Genomic DNA, 22670 nt, shown 5'->3' on the forward strand with positions numbered 1-22670 from the left:
AGACTTGTAGGCTTGCATTCAGGACAAGCAGCTCCTTGACCACTCAGCCAATCAAAGTGCTGGGCAGGGTGGAAATGAGCAGAAACGTACCAAGTTTAATCTGTACACTGTGTCACATTATCTTGCTCTCAGCTCCACTTCTAATGCCCATACATTGAGAGAAGACCCCACTGAACAATCAACATACATCAGAATGGCACAGGGACAAGGGGAAGCTATTAATTCTCTTGATCTGTTTACCATTCAAGGAGTTGAAGGCATCCAAGTTTTTACTAGATAAACCTTAATCTAGTACAAATCTTATCAATCTCAGGTTTACAATTTGCATGGGAGACAGTGCAGGAGGGATTCACCAGGATATTGCCTGAGATACAGTGATTCAGAATGATTAAAGACAGGAATAGGCTGGTTCTGTTTTCTTTGGAGCAGAGAGACTGAGGGGGGACCTGATTAAGATATACAAGATTATGAGAAGCATAGATTGCAAGAAGCTCTAGTCCAGGAGGCAGACATAGGTTTATGGTATGGAGTAGGAGGCTTGGAGGAGATTTGTGGAAGAATTTTTCATCCAGAGTGAGGATGAAACCTGAAATGACTGCCTGAGGGGGTGGTGCAAGCAGAGACTCTCACAACATTTAATAAATATTTAGATGAGCACTTGTAATATCATGGCACAGAAGGTGACAAGTCTGGAAATAGATGGATGCTCGATGGCCAGCACAGACATGGTGGACCAAAGTCCTGTATGACTCTTTGATCCCCTGTATCAAGCCCTTTGAGCGAAGAGTTACAGTTTTCAGGAAAGGGTCAAGTACAGCCAGAGCTCCAGGAGCGAAACCTGACAACCTGCAATGTTTACTCCCTAAAATTGTGCATCATATAAAAAAAAATTAATTACCTTCACTGGAAATTTTAACTGGTTATAGAGTTCTGAAACAAGGAGGTTATGGCTGAGTGTCTTCCTCATTTTCATGATTCGGACTATAGCAGCATCGATTTGGTACTGTCTGTCCTGGAATACTCGCTCAGTCGTACTTGTCTGCTCCTCAACCTGAAAAATGGCAAAATGCAACACATATTCTTCAATTTACCATCATTCAACTTACTAATTTTTACTCTAATGCCATTGATCCTCTCGGGTGTGCATCCTTGATTTTACTTTATAACTAATAGTGCGCCACTCTACACACAAAGGAATACACTACACCGAAATTTTGTCTGGCCTTCTGTGATTTATGAAAGTGCTTAACAAAACGTTTTCAGGAATACATTCCATTTTCATAAACTGAGGAAATGCCTGCAACTGAACAGCCCAAAGGTGCCACAACGTCAAGTGTCATTGGTATAAAGGGTGCAGATGCATCAAATTGATTTTTGGTAAAATGTCAAGAGTATTGGAGGAAATACATACAGTTTCCTTCATCTGGATTTGGTTAATCTTTATTCTAAACAGCTTGTGCTTGAAGTCATCATTAAACATTAATTTGTCTCCATCTTCCACATCTTTTCCCTTGGGAACTTTGTTCAACACACGAGCCTTGCCGCAAGCTAAAGACTGCAACGTTCTCCTTAATTCACTGTCCTCTACAGGAGAGATTAAAAAACAGAACATTTTTAACAAAACATTGAATGTATTACCAAACTTCATCCAGAGATGCATAACAAAATAGAACATCCATGTGTCATGCACATAGCTCAGTAACAATAACCTAGAAATATGAAATGTTGTATCTAAATTAGGATTAGCATTAGGGTGTGCACAACACTTGATTTTTGTAAAAACTCCCACAAGGAGGCTTCCCAAAGCCCAAAGGGGGCCTAATTTTCCTATTAAAAATTGATGAGATTTTCTTCAGATCCATATTTGAACTACTAAATATTTGGGTGGACCTGACCCAAGTACTTTTGTTTTACCAGAACCGCAAAGAGAGACTGAAAATTTGCACACTGTTTCTGCAGGAGACCAGCCACAACTTAAACCAGCCTTTCCTTAACTTTGGCTAAAATTCAAAAACAAAACATGATTTGCATCATCAGACATTGCTTCAATACTTGTGATGGGGGAAAAACTGCACATTTGTCTTTTAAACTCCCTTTAAATTTGACAAATGTGGAGACTCCAACATGTAACATTGGTCAAGGAGTTGTAAAGGACAAAATTCTAAAAAGGTGGTAAACATATTGTCTGGGATGAATGTACAATGGCTCACAAAGCAGCCATTTAAGTATTAGATTCAAATGTGGCAAGATCTTAGGTACAATAATCAATCAATGGGAGTTGTTACTTTAGTGCTAGCTGGAGATTTTTGTCAAACATTACCAGTAATTCTACAGGGTACTTCAGAAGATGAATTGAAAGCCTGTATTAAAGCATTATACATTTGGGAAAATGTTAAATGATTACACTTGAAAGCTGATATGCGAGTACATTTGACAGGCAATCTGTCTGTTACAAATTCACTCACATTAGGAAATGGGGAAATTAAACACGAAGACTTAACAGGAATGATTTTGATGAAAAACTTGGGCTGAATTGTCACAATGATCTGATGCAGGCTGTTTTCCCAATGTCACTCAACAGTATTTGAATTGCCAATGATTGCGAGAGCAATTATAGCACCAAAACAGATGTAGCGCAAGCCATGAATAAAAACCTTCTTTTGAAGCTTCCCAGTTGACCTGTGCAGGATAGGTTGAGTGAGTTAGGGCTTTTCCCTTTGGAGAGGAGGAGGATGAGATGTGACTTGATAGAGGTCTAGACGATAAGAGGCATAGATCGAGTGGACAGTCAGGACGAAAATGGCTGACATGAGGGGGCATAATTTTAAGGTGATTGGAGGACGGTATCGGGGAATGTCAGAGGTAAGTTTTGTTTTTACACAGAGAGTGGAGGGTGCGTGGAACGCATTGCCAGCAGAGGTTGTGGGGGCAGATACATTAGGGACATTTAAAAGACTTTTAGATAGGCACATGAATGATAGAGAAATGGGAGGGAAGGGTTAGATAGATATTAGAGCAGGATAAAATATCAGCACAACATTGTGGGCTGAAGGGCCTGTACTGTGCTGTAGTGTTCTATGTTCTACGTTCTACAAGTCTATTGACAGTGTGACAGACAGACAGGCTGTACATTTTCCTGTTGAATTTTTAAACTGTCACCACCTGATGTGCCATCACATAATCTTGAACTAAAAGAAGGAGCTCCAATCATGCTACTCATGAATGTGGATCCACCAATACTATGCAATGGCACAACACTATCAGTTCAAAAATTATTACCACATAGAGGCTATAATAATGACTGGTAATGCAGTTGGGGAAAATGTCTTCATCCCTTGGATACCAATTATCCCATCTTTTTCAATTCAAGTGACTTCAGTTCCCTGTTCAACTCAGTTTTGCTGTGAGCATTAACAAGGCACAAGGACAAGGAGGAATGGCGATGTATGTCCAAATCCAGGAGAACTTACAACTGGGAGCTTGGTGACATTAGTTGCAGGGGAGAGAGGTGATATTGAAGGGAGTTGGTGGAGTTCTCCTTACTGTAGCTACGGTGACGGTGAGAATGGTTGTCAAGATGAAAGACAGGAACACAGGTCAAGCTAATGTTGCAGCTGCAACCATCCAGGTAAGTGGTGAAATCACACTCATGGCCTCATCCAGGATATGAGGATCATGAAATAAGCCTTGAGAGTACCGAGTCTCTGCCATATCATCAACATGACTGATATAGTTAAACTTCTAGACTGGCGGTTCAATTATCCAGAGTCCTGATGTACTTCAGACCAGGTAGATACAAGACCAAGACCAAGTTTACCATGGAAGGCTGATTTTATCCAGTCTTCCATTGCCAGACATGCTAGTGTGTTATCAACTCAGGGATCCTGCTTCCCCAGGACCCTCCACCCACTTTACCACATTGAACACAGTAGTTACTGCTGGGACAGGTCTGCACACTGCCTTGATTCTGAGAACCTCCCAGAGTGAGCTCTACCAGTGGCAATACCATGGGAGATGGCTTCCATTCGGTAGGATAGGATTGAACCAAAAAGGCAAGCAAACCTTTAATATCTGATGTGCACATCACTTAGAATCACCGATGATAAAATATATAGCCACAAGTATAAAATATGATTACTTCCTGATCCATAGAACCATACAGCACAAAACAGGCCCTTCGGCCCACCATGTTGTGCCGTCCATCAAACCACCCTCACACTACCTAACCCCTTCCTCCCGCATATCCCCCCATCCCACACTCCTCCATATGCCTATCCAACAAGCTCTTGAACCTGTTCAATGTATCTGCCTCCACCACCACCCCAGGCAGTGCATTCCATGCACCAACCACTCTCTGGGTGAAAAACCTCCCCCTGACATCTCCCCTGAACCTCCCACCCATAACCTTAAAGCCATGCCCCCTCGTCTTGAGCATTGGTGCCCTGGGAAGGAGGCGCTGACTGTCTACTCTATCTATTCCTCTCAATATTTTATATACCTCTATCATGTCTCCTCTCATCCTCCTCCTTTCCAGTGAATAAAGCCCTAGCACCTTAAGCCTCTCCTCATATTCAATACTCTCCAATCCAGGCAGCATCCTGGTAAATCTCCTCTGCACCCTCTCCAATGCCTCCACATCCTTCCTATAATGAGGCGACCAGAACTGAACACAGTACTCTAAGTGTGGCCTAACTAGAGTTTTGTAAAGCTGCATCATCACCTCGCGGCTCTTAAGCTCAATCCCACGATTTATGAAAGCCAACATCCCATTGGCCTTCTTAACTGCTCTTTCCACCTGTGAGGCAACTTTCACTGAACTGTGAATATGAACCCCCAGATCCCTCTGCTCCTCCACGCTGCCAAGTACCTTGCCATTTACCCAGTACTCTGCCCTGGAGTTTGTCCTTCCAAAGTGTATCACCTCACCCTTCTCCAGATTGAACTCCATCTACCACTTGTCAGCCCAGCTCTGCATCCTATCAATATCCCTCTGTAAGCTCCGACAGCCCTCCACACTATCCACAACACCGCCGATCTTAGTGTCGTCTGCAAACTTACTAACCCAGCCCTCCACCCCCTCATCTAAGTCATCTATAAATATCACAAAAAGTAGAGGTCCCAGAACCGATCTCTGCGGGACACCACTAGTCACTGCCTTCCAATCCGAGGGCACTCCTTCCACCACAACCCTCTGCTTTCTACATGCAAGCCAATTCCTAATCCACACAGCCAAGCTTCCTTGGAAACCTTGGCCTCTGACCTTCTAAAGAAGCCTACCATGAGGAACCTTAACAAACGCCTTACTAAAATCCATGTAAACCACATCCACCGCACTGCCCTCATCAATCTTCCTGGTCACCTCCTCAAAGAACTCTATCAGGCTTGTGAGGCAAGATCTTCCCTTCACAAAGCCATGCTGGCTGTCCCTAATCAGTCCATGATTCTCTAGGTGTTCATAAATCCTATCCCTTAGAATCCTTTCTAACAGCTTACCCACCACAGACGTGAGACTCACCGGTTTATAATTCCCTGGACTATCCCTATTACCTTTTTTGAACAAGGGGACAACATTCGCAACCTTCCAATCCTCTGGCACCATCCCCGTGGACAACGAGGACTCAAAGATCCTTACCAGCGGTTCAACAATCTCTTCCCTAGCCTCTCGAAGCAGCCTGGGGAAAATCCCGTCAGGCCCCGGAGATTTATCTGTCTTAATATTATTTAACAACTTCAACACATCCTCTCCCTTGATATCTACAACCTCGGGAACATTACCCCTACCAGCACTCCCTTCCGCGTCATCAAGACCCCTCTCCCTGGTGAATACCGAAGAGAAGTACTCATTGAGAACTTCTCCCACTTCCGCCACCTCCAGGCAAATTCTCCCATCTTTGTCCTTAATCGGACCTACCTTCACCCTAACCATCCTCCTACCCTTCACGTACTTGAAAAAGACCTTGGGATTTTCCTTAACCCGACTAGCCAATGCCTTTTCATGTCCCCTTCTAGCTCTCCTCAGCCCTTTCTTAAGTTCCTTCCTCGCTACCCTATATTCCTCACAGGCCCTGTCTGAACCTTGCTGCTTATACCTCATGTATGCTACCTTCTTCTCCCTAACAAGTCGTTCCACCTCTCTCATCACCCACTGTTCCTTCACCCTGACATTCCTTCTCTGCCTCACCGGGACATATTTATCCCTAACATCCTGCATAAGATCCCTAAACATCGACCACATCTCCATGGTACATTTTCCTTCAAAAAGGACATCCCAATTTACACTCCCAAGTTCTCTCCTTATAGCCTCATAGTTCGCCCTTCCCCAATTAAATATCTTCTTGTCCTCTCTGCACCTGTCCCTGTCCATGACAATTTTAAAGGTTATGGAGCAATGGTCACTGTCCCCCAAATGCTCACCCACCAATAGATCCTTCACCTGTCCCGGTTCATTTCCTAAAACTAGATCTAACATGGCATTCCCTCTAGTCGGCCTGTCAACATACTGCGTCAGGAATCCCTCCTGGACACACTTAACAAATTCCGTCCCATCTAAACCTTTGGCACTAAGCAGGTTCCAGTCTATATTTGGGAAGTTGAAGTCTCCCATTATAACAACCCTGTTATTTTTGCTTCTGTCCAAACACTGCCTGCCAATCTGCTCCTCTATATCTCTACTGCTACCGGGGGGCCTATAGAATACTCCTAGTAGAGTAACTGCTCCTTTCTTGTTCCTTAATTCCACCCATACAGACTCTAGACTGTTTTGAGACTTCTTTTACATAAAGGAATCCTACAGGTATTGGTAAGTGGCAATCCTGGCTTTGAACTATAACATTTTAAAAACCCATATAGTTCAAGTTTGTTTAAAAGTAGGAAATTTACAGTATACCTGTATAGGAAAGATCAACAGAATTATGTCCATACCTATGCCAGTTGCAGCCTTGATTTCCTCCATACTGAACTCATTGCCCTCATTGAACATGAGTAACACCAAGGTCTGGAAGAGTGAAACCTGCAGTTCCTTTTTACCCTAGAGCACACATTGAAGAAATACAAGATCAATTGGGAGCAAAACAAATCCATGCTGAAGTTTTTTATGCTATCAAGGCAAACAAGGTTAAGTAGATAATATGCTGGAAAAGACCATTACCACAAGATATAGGAGCAGAATCAGGCCATTCAGCCCAATGAGTCTGCCCACCATTCCATCATGGCTGATTTTTCTTTTCAACCCCATTCTCCCTGTAACCCTTAACCCCCTTACCAAAGAAGAACCTATCAATCTCTGCCTTAAATAAACCCATTGACTTGGCCTCCATAGCCCTCTGTGGTGATAAATTCCACAGATTCACCACCCTCTGGCTGAAGAAACTTCTCCTCATCTCAGTTTTAAAAGGACATCCCATTATTCTGAGGCTGTGCCCTTGAATCCTGGATCCTCCTACTAATGGAAACATCCTCTCCACATCCACTTTATCCAGGCCTTTCAGTATCCGGTAGGTTTTAATGAGGTTTCCCCTCACCCTTCTGAACTCCATCAAGCACAGGCCCGGAAACATCAAATGCTCCTCATATGTTATGCCTTTCATTGCTGGGACCATTCTTGAGAACCTCCTCTGGATCCTCTCCAGGGCCAGCAGATTTTTCCTTAGATACGGGGCCCAAAATTGCTCACAATATTCCAGATGCAGTCTGACCAATGCTTCCTCTACCACTTGTGCACTGTGACTGCACTGCAACCAATGACAAGCTTCAAAGCACATCGTAAACCCACATCTCTATCACGTAGGACAATAGGCACATAGGAATTAAACCACACACATATTACCTTCCAACTTGCACACTGTTCTGGCTTGGAAATATATTGTTGTTCCTTCATTGTCAATGGGTCTAAGTATTGAGACTTCCTACCCAAAAGCACAATGGGATTGTTAAGATCCCTCTGTTCATAAGATCCCTCTGTACATAGTTTCTCACAAAAATATTGTTTTCTATTTTTCCCTTCATCGGTCATCTCCTTGCCTACTCACTTAACCCATCCACCCATCCATCCATCCAGGGACAATTAGAGTTCAACAATAAACATTTAAACTGATATCATTGGTTGCACTTGGCTCTTTTGGCAGAATGTACTGCTGCGGCTTTATAAGAGAATGTGCAAGATAGATTAGTAGTTGCCTATCAACCAGGGTGCTTTGCCATGTGTGTAACATCATGTGTTGTTGGAACTACACCCATCCAGGCAAGTGAAAAGCTGCTATTCAGAGAGAGGTAGAATAAGAGCAGTGGAAAAACAAAACAGATGAAGGGTCTCGACCCAAAACGTCAACTGTTCACTTCCTCGACCCATTGAGTTCCTACAGCAATTTGTTTCTTGTTCGTGAAAAATTTAAGTGGTAAATTAGAAAGAGGGTAAGCCAAGTGGATCAGGAATTCTGAAGCTGAGAGGAAGGGGTTTTGGAAGACTTCTGGCCAAAGAAATACGCAAGGGGGCAAAGGTGGATGAAGAAGAACTCAACGTCAGGTTGGGTTTGAAAATCATTGAGATGCCAACGTACAGGGACTAACTTGGTTCTGCTGAGGATGGGACAATCGAGATCATAGGGAAAGATAGAAGGAATAGTGAAAACATGGCAAGGAGTGGGAAATTAGCAGAAAGGATACAAGGGGTAGAAAGATCCAGAATGTTAGAATCTACAGTTCGAATAAAGGTCATGACGTGAAACATTAACCGTTTCTCTCCACAGATGCTGCCCAACATCCGGAGTGTTTTCAGCATTTTCTGTTTTTATTTCAGATATGCAGCACCTTTCCAAATATATTGGATACAGACACCAAAACTGCAAGCAGTACTCCAGGTGTAGTCTCACTACAACTACCACTGTATAATTGCTGCAAGACTTACTTCTGCAAACCAAACGATTAACAATAAAAGCCAATGTACCATTTGCTGCTTTCTTCACTTACCGTAACTTCCCAATTAATTTGTGTACATTAAGATCCCTCTGTACATAGAAAATAATATTTGTGAGAAACTATTTTTCCCCTCATTGGTCACCTCCATGTCTACTCACTTAACCCATCCATCTCCTTGGCTGACACCCTGAAACTTCCTATTGCTCACTTTGGATATGTAACATTCATAAATATCATTAATACAATCTGAGTTGATCCCATGGTTGTCCACTATTAACCTGAATGAGATTGGTTTATTCCTACAATCTTTGTACCCTTTAAGCAAACCCTTATCCATGCTCATGTTACATCCAATCCAATGAGCCTTTATTTTAAGCAAGGGTATCAAAGTCTATGGAGATGGTGATAAATGAAGTTAAGATATTGATTAGCCATGATCTAATCAGGCAGAAAGTATCAGAGAGCTAACCATAGAACAATACAGCACAATACAGGCCCTTCGGCCCACCATGTTGTGCCGACCTTCAAACCACTCCTAAGACATCTAACCCCTTCCTTCCACATATCCCTCTATTTTAAATTCCTCCATATGCTTATCTAACAATCTCTTGAACTTGACCAACGTATCAGCCTCCACCACTACCCCAGGCAGCGCATTCCATGCACCAACCACTCCTGGGTGAAAAACCTCCCTCTGACGTCTCCCTTGAACTCCACCCCCATTACTTTAAAGCCATGCCCTCTTGTATTGAGCATTGGTGCCCTGGGAAAGAGGCGCTGGCTGTCCACTCTATCTATTCCTCTTAATATTTTGTATACCTCTATCATGTCTCCCCTCATCCTCCTTCTCTCCGATGAGTAAAGCCCTAGCTCCCTTAGTCTCTCCTCATAATCCATACTCCCTAATCCAACTAAATGGTCTGATCCTTCTGTGTATCTGCTTTTAACTTGGTCTGCTAATGGAAGAAGTGTTTATATTAATCATATCATTCTATATACCAATCTGTGATGGCTAATATAGGTAGGTTAGTGCCTCCTTTATTTTGGAAAGGTGCGCATTGCAACAATACATTTAAAATTAATCATATTGAACCATTACCTCTTTGAAATCTGCTTTCAAAACTGAGTGTCCTAACGTTGCCTGCCACTGTAGTTTTCTGCCACTGTGTTTTCCGAGGTAGAACGTCTTAAATACCTCTTGTAATTTCACCATCTGAAAACACACAATGAAATGCAACACACATAGTGAACTGCAGACATTATGTTCATTTGTGTGGCCCTGCAACCCACTGTTAGACCTTTAATAGAATTACTGCATTAGTCCCATGCAACTACCATTTCTCCATAGTCCTGAATAATTTTTCCTTCAAGTATTTATTCAACCCTCCCTTTTAAAGTTACTTTTGAATTTGCTTCCATCATCTTTTCAATGTTCATTCCACATCCTAACTTGGTGCATAGAATTCTCATCGCCCATCCAATTCTTCTGCCACGTATGTTAAATCTGTGTTATCACTTCTGCCAAAGGAAACGCAGGCACGTGACGTATGCAATTAGCGCACGGGCAGTTTAAAAAAACAACTTCGGCAGTTTTGTTTTCGGGTCGTTTTGGCAGACTTTGGATTTCGGAGCAGCTAAGTTTTTTTTCTCTAATTGGGAATAGCAGAGCAAGCCTGCACAGGCATGTGACGTAGGCAGTTAGCGCGCGGGCAGTTTAAAAAATGAAAAAACAACTTCGGCGGTTTTGTTTTCGGGTCATTTTGGCGGACTTCAGGTTTCGGAACAGCTAAGTTTTTCTTCTCTAATCGGGAATAGCGGGGCAAGACTGCGCAGGCACGTGACGTAGGCAGTTAGCGCGCAGGCAGTTTAAGAAGCAAACCGCCATATCCAGCGGGCAGCATCAGAGCGGGCAGCAGAGTGAGAGGGAACAGAGTGGTTGGGCTTTGGCTCAAGGGGCTTAGGCGTAAGGGGGCGAGGCAAGGTAGGGGATTTGAGGAAAGGAAATAGAATGAGTGCGGTCTTATGTGCTCGGTGTCAGATGTGGGAGGTCCTGGAGTCTCCCAGCCTCCAGGACGACCACATCTGCACCAGGTGTGTCGAGCTGCAGCTCCTCAGGGACCGCGTTAAGGAACTGAAGATGCAGCTCGATGACCTTTGTATGGTCAGAGAGAATGAGGTGGTGATAGAAAGGAGTTACAGGCAGGTAGTCACACCGGGGCGATGGGAGTCAAGCAAGTGGGTCACAGTCAGGAGGGGGAAGGGGAAGACTCAGGTACTAGAGAGTGCCCCTGTGGCTGTACCCCTTGACAATGTACTCCTGCTTGAGTACTGTTCGGGGAGACAGTCTACCTGGGGGATGAAACAGTGGCAGTGCCTCTGGCACAGAGTCCGGCCCTGTCACTCAGAAGGGTAGGGAAGGAGAGAGGAGGGCAGTAGTGATAGGGGACTCAATAGTTAGGGGGGCAGACAGGCGATTCTGTGGACACAGGAAGGATGGTAGTTTGCCTTCCAGGTGCCAGGGTCCGGGATGTTTCAGATCGTGTCCAAGATATCCTGCAGAGGGAGGGAGAACAGCCAAAGGTCGTGGTACATGTTGGTACCAATGACATAGGTAGGAAAAGGGAAGAGGTCCTGAAAAAAGACTATGGGGAGTTAGGAAGGGAGTTGAGAAGCAGGACTACAAAGGTAGTAATTTCAGGATTACTGCCTGTGCCACGCGACAGTGAGTATAGGAATAGAATGAGGTGGAGGTTAAATGTGTGGCTGAGGGATTGGAGTAAGGGGCAGGGATTCAGATTTCTGGATCACTGGGACCTCTTTTGGGGCAGGTATGACCTGTACAAAGAGGACGGGTTGCACTTGAATCCCAGGGGGACCAATATCCTGGTGGGGAGGTTTGCTAAGGCTACTGGGGAGAGTTTAAACTAGAATTGTTGGGGGGTGGGATCCGAACTGGAGAGACTGGGGAAGAGGTGTTTGGCCCTCAAATAGAGAAAGCTTGTAGTCGGTACAAGAGGAAGGATAGGCAGGTGATAGAGAAGGGACAAGCTCAGACCAACGATTTGAGATGTGTCTATTTTAACGCGAGTATAGTGAACAAGGCGGATGAGCTTAGAGCTTGGATAAATACTTGGAGATATGATGTGGTGGCCATTACAGAGACTTGGATGGCTCAGGGACAGGAATGGTTACTTCAAGTGCTGGGTTTTAGATGTTTCAGAAAGGACAGGGAGGGAGGCAAAAGAGGTGGGGGAGTGGCACTGTTGATCAGAGATAGTGTCATGGCTACAGAAAGAGCGGACGGCATGGAGGGACTGTCTACGGAGTCTCTGTGGGTGGAGGTTAGGAACCAGAAGGGGTCAATAACTTTATTGGGTGTTTTTTATAGGCCACCCAATAGTAACAGGGATATCGAGGAGCAGATAGGGAAGCAGATCCTAGAAAGGTGTGACAATAACAGAGTTGTTGTGATGGGAGATTTTAATTTCCCAAACATCGATTGGCATCTCCATACAGTGAGGGGTTTAGATGGGGTGGAGTTTGTTAAGTGTGTTCAGGAAGGATTCTTGACACAATATGTAGATAAGCCTACAAGAGGAGAGGCTGTGCTTGATTTGATAAGATCTTAAGGGATAAGATCTCTTTATTAGTCACATGTACATCGAAACACACAGTGAAATACATCTTTTGTGTAGTGATTTGGGGGGCAGCCCGCAAGTGTCGCCATGCTTCCGGCGCCAACATAGCATGCCCATAACTTCCTAAGTTGTATGGCTTTGGAATGTGGTATTGGGAAATGAACCTGGTCAGGTGTCAGATCTCTCAGTGGGAGAGCATTTTGGAGATTGTGATAATAATTCTATATCCTTTACGATAGCATTGGAGAGAGATAGGAACAGACAGACTAGAAAGGCGTTTAGTTGGAGTAAAGGGAATTATGAGGCTCTCAGGCAGGAAATTGGAAGCTTAAATTGGGAACAGATGTTCTCGGGGAAAAGTACGGAAGAAATGTGGCAAATATTCAGGGGATACTTGTGTGGAGTTCTGCATAGGCATGTTCCAACGAGACAGGGAAGTTACGATAGGATACAAGAACCATGGCTATAATAAATCTAGTCAAAAGAAAAAGAAAAGCTTACAAAAGGTTCAAAGAGCTAGGTAATGTTAGAGATCTGGAAGTGTATAAGGCTAACAGGAAGGAGTTTAAGAAGGAGATTAGGAGAGCCAAAAGGGGCCATGAGAAGGCCTTGGCAGGCAGGATTAAGGAAAACCCCAAGGCATTCTACAAGTATGTGAAGAGTAAGAGGATAAGACGTGAAAGAATAGGACCTATCAAGTGTAACAGTGGGAAAATGTGTATGATCCGGAGGAAATTGCAGAGGTACTTAATTAATACTTTACTTCAGTATTCACTATGGAAAAGGATCTTAGTGATTGTAGTGATGACTTGCAGCAGACTGAAAAGCTTGAGCATGGAGATATTAAGAAAGAGGAGGTGCTGGAACTTTTGGAGAGCATCAAGTTGGATAAGTCACCAGGACCAGATGAGATGTACCCCAGGCTGCTGTGGGAGGTGAGGGAGGAGATTGCAGAGCCTCTGGCGATGATCTTTGCATCATCAATGGAGACGGGAGAGGTTCCAGAGGATTGGAGGGTTGCGGATGTTGTTTCCTTATTCAAGGAGTAGAGATAGCCCGGGAAATTACAGACCAGTGAGTCTTACTTCAGTGGTTGGTAAGCTGATGGAGAAGATTCTGAGAGGCAGGATTTATGAACTTTGGAGAGCTATAATATGATTAGGAACAGTCAGCATGGCTTTTTCAAGGGCAGGTCCTGCCTTACGAGCCTGATTGAATTTTTTGAGGATGTGACTAAACACATGGATGAAGGGAGAGCAGTAGATGTAATGTATATAGATTTCAGCAAGGCATTTGATAAAGGTACCACATGCAAGGCTTATTGAGAAAATAAGGAGGCATGGGATCCAAGGGGTCATTGTATTGTGGATCCAGAACTGGCTGGCCCACAGAAGGCAAAGAGTGGTTGTTGAAGGGTCGTATTCTGCATGGAGGTCAGTGACCAGTGGTGTACCTCAGGGGTCTGTCCTGGGACCCTTACTCTTTGTGATTTTTATAAACGACCTGGATGAGGAAGTGGAGGGATGGGTTAGTAAGTTTGCTGATGACACAATGGTTGGAGGTGTTGTGGATAGTGTGGAGGGCTGTCAGAGGTTACAGCGGGATATAGATAGGATGCAAAGCTGGGCTGAGAAGTGGCAGATGGAGTTCAACCCAGATAAGTGTGAAGTGGTTCATTCTGGTAGGTCAAATATGATGGCAGAGTATAGTATTAATGGTAGGACTCTTGGCAGTGTGGAGGATCAGTAGGATCTTGGGGTCTGAGTCCATAGGACACTCAAAGCAGCTGCAAAGGTTGACTCTGTGGTTAAGAAGGCATATGATGTATTGTCCTTCATCAACTGTGGAATTGAATTTATGAGCTGAGGGGTAATGCTGCAGCTATATAGGACCCTGGTCAGACCCCACTTGGAATACCGTGCACCTCATTGGAATTGGAATTCTGGTCACCTCACTACAGGAAGGATATGGAAGCCATAGAAAGGGTGCAGAGGAGATTCACAAGGATGCTGCCTGGATTGCAGAGCATGCCTTATGAAAGCAGGTTGAGGGAACTTGGCCTTTTCTCCTTGGAGCGACGGAGGCTGAAGGGGGGACCTGATAGAGGTATATAAGATGATGAGAGGCTTTGATCGTGTAGATAGTCGGAGGCTTTTTCCTAGGGCTGAAATGGTTGCCACAAGAGGACATAGGTTAAGGTGCTGGGGAGTAGGTATAGGGGAGATGTCAGGGGTAAGTTTTTTTTACTCAGAGAGTGGTGAGTGCGTGGAATGGGCTGCTGGCAACAGTGGTGGAGGCGGATGTGATCGGGTCTTTTAAGAGACTTTTGGATAGGTACACAGAGCTGAGAAAAATAGAGGGCAATGGGTCTCTTAAGGCAGGGACACGTTCGGTACAGCTTTGTGGGCCAAAGGGCCTGAATTGTGCTGTAGGTTTTCTATGTTCCTAAACCATTTAGTCTATCAAAAATGCCTGTTTTTTTTTAAAACACCTCCGGTACATTTTCCCTTAATCATCTTTGTTCTGTGGAGATATTCCAATTTTGCTAATCTCTGCACTGGCAGTGAGGAAAATTCTATTTCCCTCATGACCAACACATTTTTTGGCTGCAAAATGATAAATAAGGGTCCAAAAACCTGACTTCATTTTGGAATCCTCCACTTGTAGCATTTAGAGGGCCAATCACAGCTTCTCCTGTGCTGACACTGTGGGATTAGGCAAAAGCTAGAAACTAGCCAAAGATATTACTGCATATTAATGGAACATTAAAACCTGTGACCAATGACTGAACACAAGCATTTCAGATCTGATTTTGTATGATTACAGGCTTTTTACTGTTTTGGGAATCATATTTCAATTAAGAATTACTACAATTATTAGCATTTTAGGAAATATATCTCAGATTGTAGGGCTGATAGAAGCAAAGAGGGAGGGATTTTAAACAAGGATGAAAAATTTAAACACAACTCAATATAGATCAGCAAGCACAATGGTGAATAGGATTTGAGAATAGTCAAGTCTAGTTACAAAGGCACGGATGACGCTATAAATCGAGCTGAAGCAAAGATCAGACAAACCATTTATAAGTCATAAGAAATAGGAGCAGGAGTAGGCCATCTGTTCAGTCAAGCCTGCTCCGCCATTCAATAAGATCATGGCTGATCTGGCCGTGGACTCAGGTCCACCTACCTGCCTCTTCCCCAGAACCTTTAATTCCCCTACTATGTAAAAATCTATCTAACTGTGTCTTAAATATACTTAATGAGGTATCCTCTACTGCTTCCTTGGGCAGAGAATTCCTCAGATTCACTACTCTCTGGGAAAAGCAGTTCCTCCTCATCTCCATCCTAAATCTGCTGCCCTGAATCTTGAGGCTGTGTCCCCTAGTTCTAGTCTCACCTACTAGCAGAAACAACTTTCCTGCCTCAATCTTATTTATCTCTTTCATAATTTTCTATGTTACTATAAGATCCCTTCTCATTCTTCTGAATTCCAGCGAGTATAGTCCCAGGCGACTCAATCTCTCCTCATAGGCTAACCTCCTCATCTCCGGAATCAACCTGGTGAACCTCCTCTGCACCACCTCCAAAGCCAGTACACTTTTTCCTCTAGTAAGGAGACCAGAACTGCACACAATATTCCAGGCGTGATCTCACCAGTACCCTGTACAGTTGCAGCACAACCTCCCTGCTCTTAAATTCAATCCCACTAGCACTGAAGGCCAACATTCCATTTGCCTTCTTGATAAGCTGTTGCACCTGCAAACCAACCTTTTGCAATTCATGCAACAACACTCCCAAGTCCCTCTGCACAACAGCATGCTGCAATCTTTCACCATTTAAATCTGATCTTCTATTTTTCCTTCCAAAGCAGATGACCTCTTATTTACTAACGTTGTACTCCATCTGCCTGATCCTCGCCCACTCATTTAACCTATCTATATCTCTCTGCATCCTCTCCACAACTTACCTTTCCAGTCAACTTAGTGTCATCAGCAAACTTAGATACGCTACACTCGGTCCCCTCTTCCAAATTGTTAATGTATATCGTGACAATTGTGGGCCCAGCACCAACCCCTGTGGCACCCTGCTCACCACTGATTGCCAACCAGAGAAACACCCATTTATCCCAACTCTCTGCATTATATTGGTTAACCAATCCTCTGTCCATGCCAATACATTAGCCCCAACTCCATGCATGCTTATCTTATGGATAAGTCTTTTATGCGGCACCTCATCAAATGCCTTCTGGAACTCTAGGTATACAATGTCCACCTGCTCCCCTCTATTTACTGTGCTCATTATATCCTCAAAGAACTCCAATAAGTTTGTCAAACAGAACCTGCCCTTCCTGAATCCATGCTGTCTGCCTGATGGAACCACTTCTATCCAGATGTCTCGCTATTTCTTCCTTAATGATAGCTTCAAGCATTTTCCCGACTACAGACGTTAAGCTAACTGGCCTCTAGTTATCTGCCTTTTGCCTACATCCTTTTTTAAACAGTAACGTGATATTCGCTGTCTTCCAACCTGCCAGGACCTGCCCAGAATCCAGAGAGTGTTGGTAAATTAACACAAGTGCCTCTACTATAACTTCCACCATTTCTTTCAGTACCCTGGGATGCATTCCATCAGGATCAGGGGACTTATCTAGCTTTAGCCCACTAGTTTGCTCGCACTACCCCTTTAGTGATAGCGACTGAATCGAGGTCCTCACTTCCCATCGCATCCATAACATCTCCTTTTGGCATATTAGAAGTGTCCTCCACCGTGAAGACCGAAACAAAATAGTCGTTCAAACCTTCGCCCAATATTAGGTCCCCCCTTCTCATTTTCCAAAGAACCTACTTTCACTTTAGCCACTCTTTTCTGCTTTATATAATTATAAGAACGTTTACTGTCTGTTTTTATAGTTTGTGCTAGTTCACTTTCATAATCGATCTTTCCTTTCTTTATTGCTTGCTTAGTCATTCTTTGTTGCTTTTAAGGTTTTCCCAAACTTCTAGTTTCCCACTACTCTTGGCGACTTTGTATGCATGAGCTTTTAGTTCGATGTCTTCCTTCATTTCCTTAGTTATCCAAGGCTGGCTCTTCCCACCCTTACTGTCCTTGCTTTTAACTGGAATATACTTTTGTTGAGCACTGAAACATCTCTTTGAAAGTCTTCCACTGTTCCTCAACTGTCCCACCATACAGCCTGTCTATGCTAGAGTGTCTGTCTATGCCAGCCTACGCTAGCCAACTCCTTCCTCATCTCGTTGTAGTCTCCCTTGTTTAGGCATAATACACTGGTTTTAGATGGAACTATTGCACCCACCATTTGTATGAGATATTCAATCATACTGTGTTCACTCTTTCCAGGATCCCTAACTGAAAGATCATTAATTTTACCTGTCTCATTGCACAGGACCAGATCTATGATAGCATGTTCCCTTGTAGGTTCACTAACATGCTGTTCAAGAAAGCTATCACGGATGCATTCTATGAAGTCCCCCTCAAGACTGCCTCGATCAACTTGATTTGCCCAATATATGTGCAAGTTAAAGTCCCCCATGACAATTGCTGTTCCATTCTTACATGCATCAGATATTTCTTGTGCCACTGTAATGTTATTATTTGGTGGCCTATAGACAACTCCCACCAGTGATTTTTTTTTCCCCTTTACTATTCCTAATCTCTACCAGATGAATTCAACATTCTATTCCTTAGATCTTACATCGTCTCTATCACCCTGATTGCATCCTTAATTACGAGCGCTACCCCACCTCCCTGCCTACCCTCTGTATTACCTGATACCCTTTGATATTTAATTCCCTGTCATCTCCACCCTGCAACCGCATTTCTGTAATGGCCACTAAATCATACCCCTTTGTACTGATTTGTGCCACAAGTTCACTGACCTTGTTTTGAATATTACTGGCATTCAGATAAAGTGCCCTTACACTCATTGTTCTTTTAGAATCTAGTAATCTTCGTGTCTTTTGTATTTGGCTTTTCTTTACTCCACTCTTACTTTTCTCTTTTCTAACTTTTTCTTTAGTCTCTGCTTTTCTTCTGCATAGATTCCCATCCGTCTACCATATTACTTTAAACCCTCCCCAACAACACTAGCAAACAATTGCCCTGGGACATTGATCCCGTTCCTGCCCACTTATTACTCTACTTCATCTAGTCCCATCTTCCAAACTTTCTATTCCTTTCTCCCCGAGTTATCAAAATTCCTGTAAATGTTCTAGTGTTATTTACCACAACAGCATCTTCCTACAGAATTTCATATTTGCATTACTCTATGGATAAACAAGTTTCTCCTGAATTGCTAAAATTTATTAATAACCATCTTCTATTCATGGCCTCTCCCCCTCGCCTCCTAATGAAAACACCCTCTACTTGACTTTCTTTTATTCTTTTAATGAATTCATTTATAGGGACCTAGGTAATGCCAACAAGGGCAACATCTATTGCCAAACTCCAAGGGAGTTCCAGGATTTAGACCCAGAAATGAAAGACAGGCAATTTATTTCTAAGTCAGGATGGTGTACAACTTGGAGGCAAACCTAGAGTGAAATTGTGTTCCCAGGTGCCTGCTGCACTTGTCTTTTGTGATTTTGGAGGTGCTGTCAGAGTAGCTTGGGCAGTGCATTTTATAAATATTATGCATTGCAGACACTGTGGTGGAGGGAATAAATGTTTAGGGTGATGGATAGATTTAGGGTAGGAATTAAACAGGTTGCTTTATCTTGAATGGTGTCAGGCTTCTTGAGTGCTGGAGCCGCGCTCATTAGGCAAATGGAGAGAATCCTGCCTTGTGCCTTATACCTGTTGGAAAGGCTCTGGGACATCACGAGGCAAGTAATTTGCCACAGAATATCAAGCCTTTGACGAGCTTTTGTGTTCACTGGATTTGAGTGTTTAGTCCAGCCATGAAAGTGAGTGTGGGGAAGGGGTGCAGCAGGGGTAGGTAATGTCAAATCAAACGTCAATTTAATGTCACCCTTCAGTCTGGTGACAACCTCTTTCTTGATAGCCTCCCAGTTCTTTTGTCATCACTGAATAATTTTTGTTCTTTCTCTAGTGAATTTATATACATATAAAATATGTACATAAAACAAAATTCCATACACGTTTGTTGTTTGGGAATTCTGTTCACCTAGGAATGAACTTCAGTGTTTTGTTGGCATCTTTTATGGCTTGTATAAGTGACCTGTATCATACTTTCAATGATTTGTAAATCTTTTCATCTGTACCTTTGTGCCTCTGCCCCTCTGTAATTTTTCGAGGATTGTGCAGCCTCCTGCCAAGGAGCACTTCATTACAGTTCACAGAATAGTAACAGCGTGGAAGGAGGCCGTTGGCCCATGAGTACGTAAATGGCTCTACTTAGGAGTAATTCATCTGGTCCCATTTACCTGCCATCTTCCCAATGCCCTGCAAATTCTTTACTTTTAGACATTTAACCAGCTCTTTTTTGAACACTACAGCGGAATCTGCCTTCACCATTCCCACAGGCAGTGCACTCCACACCCCAACCACACAACGAGTAGAGATATTTTTCCTCATCACTTCTGATTCTTTTGCCAGTCACTTTCATTCTATGCCCCCTTGCTCTTGATCCCTCCACCAATTGGAACAGAATCTCTCTATGAACTCTGTCCACATTCTCCATGATTTTTGACACCTTTACTAGAACTCCTCCTCTGTTCCAAGGAGACAACCCCAGTCTTTCTAATCTCTCCATTTAACTCAAGTTCTTCGCTACAGCCATTTTGGTAGATCTCTCCTGCACCCTCCCCAAAATGTGGCATCCGGAACTGGACACAACACCAGCTGTAGTTGAACCAGTGTTCATAAAGGTTCGTCACAACCTTTATGACAACGTTATGTGTTGCTTATAAAGCCCAGGCTCCCATATGCTCTTTTTAATCACTTTCAACAAGCAATGCAGATACCCACTATCACTCTCTTCTCATGGCCATTTTAGAATTGTTCTTTCCAGCTTATATTGCCTTTTTATTCTTCCTATCAAAATATAGCACTTCACATTTCACAACAGTAAATTTCATCAGCCATCTGTCCATCTATTCTACCAGCCAGTCTATATTTTTTTGAAGCCTACTGCTATCCTCCTCATAGTTCATTACACAAAGTTTTGTGTCATCTGTAGATTTGGAAATTGTGCCCAAGTTCTAGTACCAACCCCTAGGGAACTCCACTGTACCCTTCCTTCCATTCTGAAAAACATACACAATGCTGTTACATGGGGAAATGTTCTATCCATGCTGCTGTAGCCCCTTTTATTCCACAGTTTTCAACTTGGATGACACCTATTATGTGGCACCTTATCAAAGGCCTTTCAGACATCCTTATGTACCACAGCTGTATTTCCCTTACTTGCCCCGACTTACTTCTTCAACAGACCATGCCTTAATAAATCCATGCTGGCTTTCACTGATCAATCACACTGTCCAAGTTCTGTGCCTGATTATCTTTTCCAGATCCTTCCACAGGACTGAGGTTGAATTGACTTATCTGTAGTTACAGGGTTTATCCCTACACTCTTTTTTGAACAAGAATGCAACATTTGCACCAAGTCCCAATGCCATGCCAATCATCAAGCATCCATTTACACTAATCCCACCCCAACCTATTTTATTCTCCCCACATTCGCATCAACTGCAGCACTCTCCCCAACCTCACCCTCCAACACAGGTTCTACCAGGCTTCTACGCACAAGGGGCAATCCACAGCAGCCAATTACCCTCCGAACCCACGTCTTTGGGATGTGGGAGGAAACTGAAGCATCCAGGGAGTCCAAATGGTCACAAGGAGAATATGCAATCTCCATAAAGACAGCACCCGAGGTTGGGATCAAACCCAGGTCTCTGGAGCTGTGAGGCAGCAACTCTTAGTGAAGACTACTGTAAAGTACTCAATTAGATCAAGCAACTCCTCTGTCACTGCGTGAATTCACCTTTACAATCTTACCATTAATACTCTTATCTTTTTCCTGTTCACACCCCAATAGAAGTTCTTGAATTGTCACTAATGTTTTCTGCCAGTCTTTTCTCACACTCTCTCTTTGCTCCTTTTACCTCCCTTATTACATCCTCTCTGACCTTTCTGTGATCAGCCTGGTCCTCACTCATGTTAATAACATGGCATTGGTCATATGCTGCACCCCCCTCCTATACTGGAATACATCTAAGATATCTTTATTAGTCACATGTACATCAAAACACACAGTGAAATGCACCTTTTATGTAGAGTGTTCTGGGGGCAGCCTACAAGTGTTGCCACACTTCCAGCGCCAACATAGCATGCCCACAACTTCCTAACCCGTACGTCTTTGAAATGTGGGAGGAAACCGGAACACCTGGAGGAAACCCATGCAGACACAGGGAGAACATACAAACTCCTTACAGACAGTGGCTGGAATTGAACCCAGGTCACCGGCACTGTAATAGCGTTATGCTAACCGCTACACTACCGTGCTTGCCTGCAAGTTTATAACATCTTCCTCAGCATTAACCATAACCACCCCCTAATTTAGTACAGGGTGTGGCACCCACAGATAGTTTTCATAATCAATTGTGAATTTTGCCATATGTCCCTTTAGTACGTCAGGACTACGAGTGTTGATAAGACCCCACATACCTCAGCAGGCAGGTGGATTTCCATGGGTGTGTATGTTGGCCAATATCCCATTGTCAGTATGTTGACTGTAAGGTCTATCCTACTTGGGTCATTCTGATTTTGGATATACTGAAGATAAGTAAATATTGCATATTAGAACATTATGAACATTAAGGTGAAAGAGCCATGTAAAAAATACAGACAGCCTTAAATCAAAAAAAGGATTTAAAGTAGCATTTACAAATTAACAAGACAAATACACTTGATCCTTGGAATCATTGCTGGTACAAGTTCCTTGGCTTGGCTGCAGTGGATCAGTGAAGATATATCACCCTTTATCCCTGCTCAAGATACAGGGAAATGTTGGTCTTGCCTGGAAGCTTGCTCTCAACTTTAAGTCCTCTTTAAGAAATAGCGACAGATCCTATATTCGCCTTTGAGTCAGGTTTAAAGTGCTGTCTCAATCAGTGTTAAGGTAACAATGCAAGGG

The 22670-nt window shown here is 43.4% G+C and overlaps 1 protein-coding gene across 1 annotated transcript in view; it reads right to left on the minus strand.

Annotated features, from left to right (window-relative positions):
• Positions 1 to 22670, minus strand: part of LOC127569042 (cullin-4A-like) — a 64075-nt gene that overhangs the window by 3546 nt on the left and 37859 nt on the right. The window contains exons 15-19 of the mRNA XM_052013310.1: positions 22202 to 22309; positions 10013 to 10126; positions 6922 to 7027; positions 1412 to 1584; positions 899 to 1051 (exon numbers count right to left, since the gene is read on the minus strand). Coding sequence (XP_051869270.1) covers positions 899 to 1051; positions 1412 to 1584; positions 6922 to 7027; positions 10013 to 10126; positions 22202 to 22309 — 654 coding nt within the window. The remainder of the gene's footprint in view (positions 1 to 898; positions 1052 to 1411; positions 1585 to 6921; positions 7028 to 10012; positions 10127 to 22201; positions 22310 to 22670) is intronic.

The sequence above is a fragment of the Pristis pectinata genome, chromosome 4, assembly GCF_009764475.1.
Source record: "Pristis pectinata isolate sPriPec2 chromosome 4, sPriPec2.1.pri, whole genome shotgun sequence".
NCBI lineage: Eukaryota > Metazoa > Chordata > Chondrichthyes > Rhinopristiformes > Pristidae > Pristis > Pristis pectinata.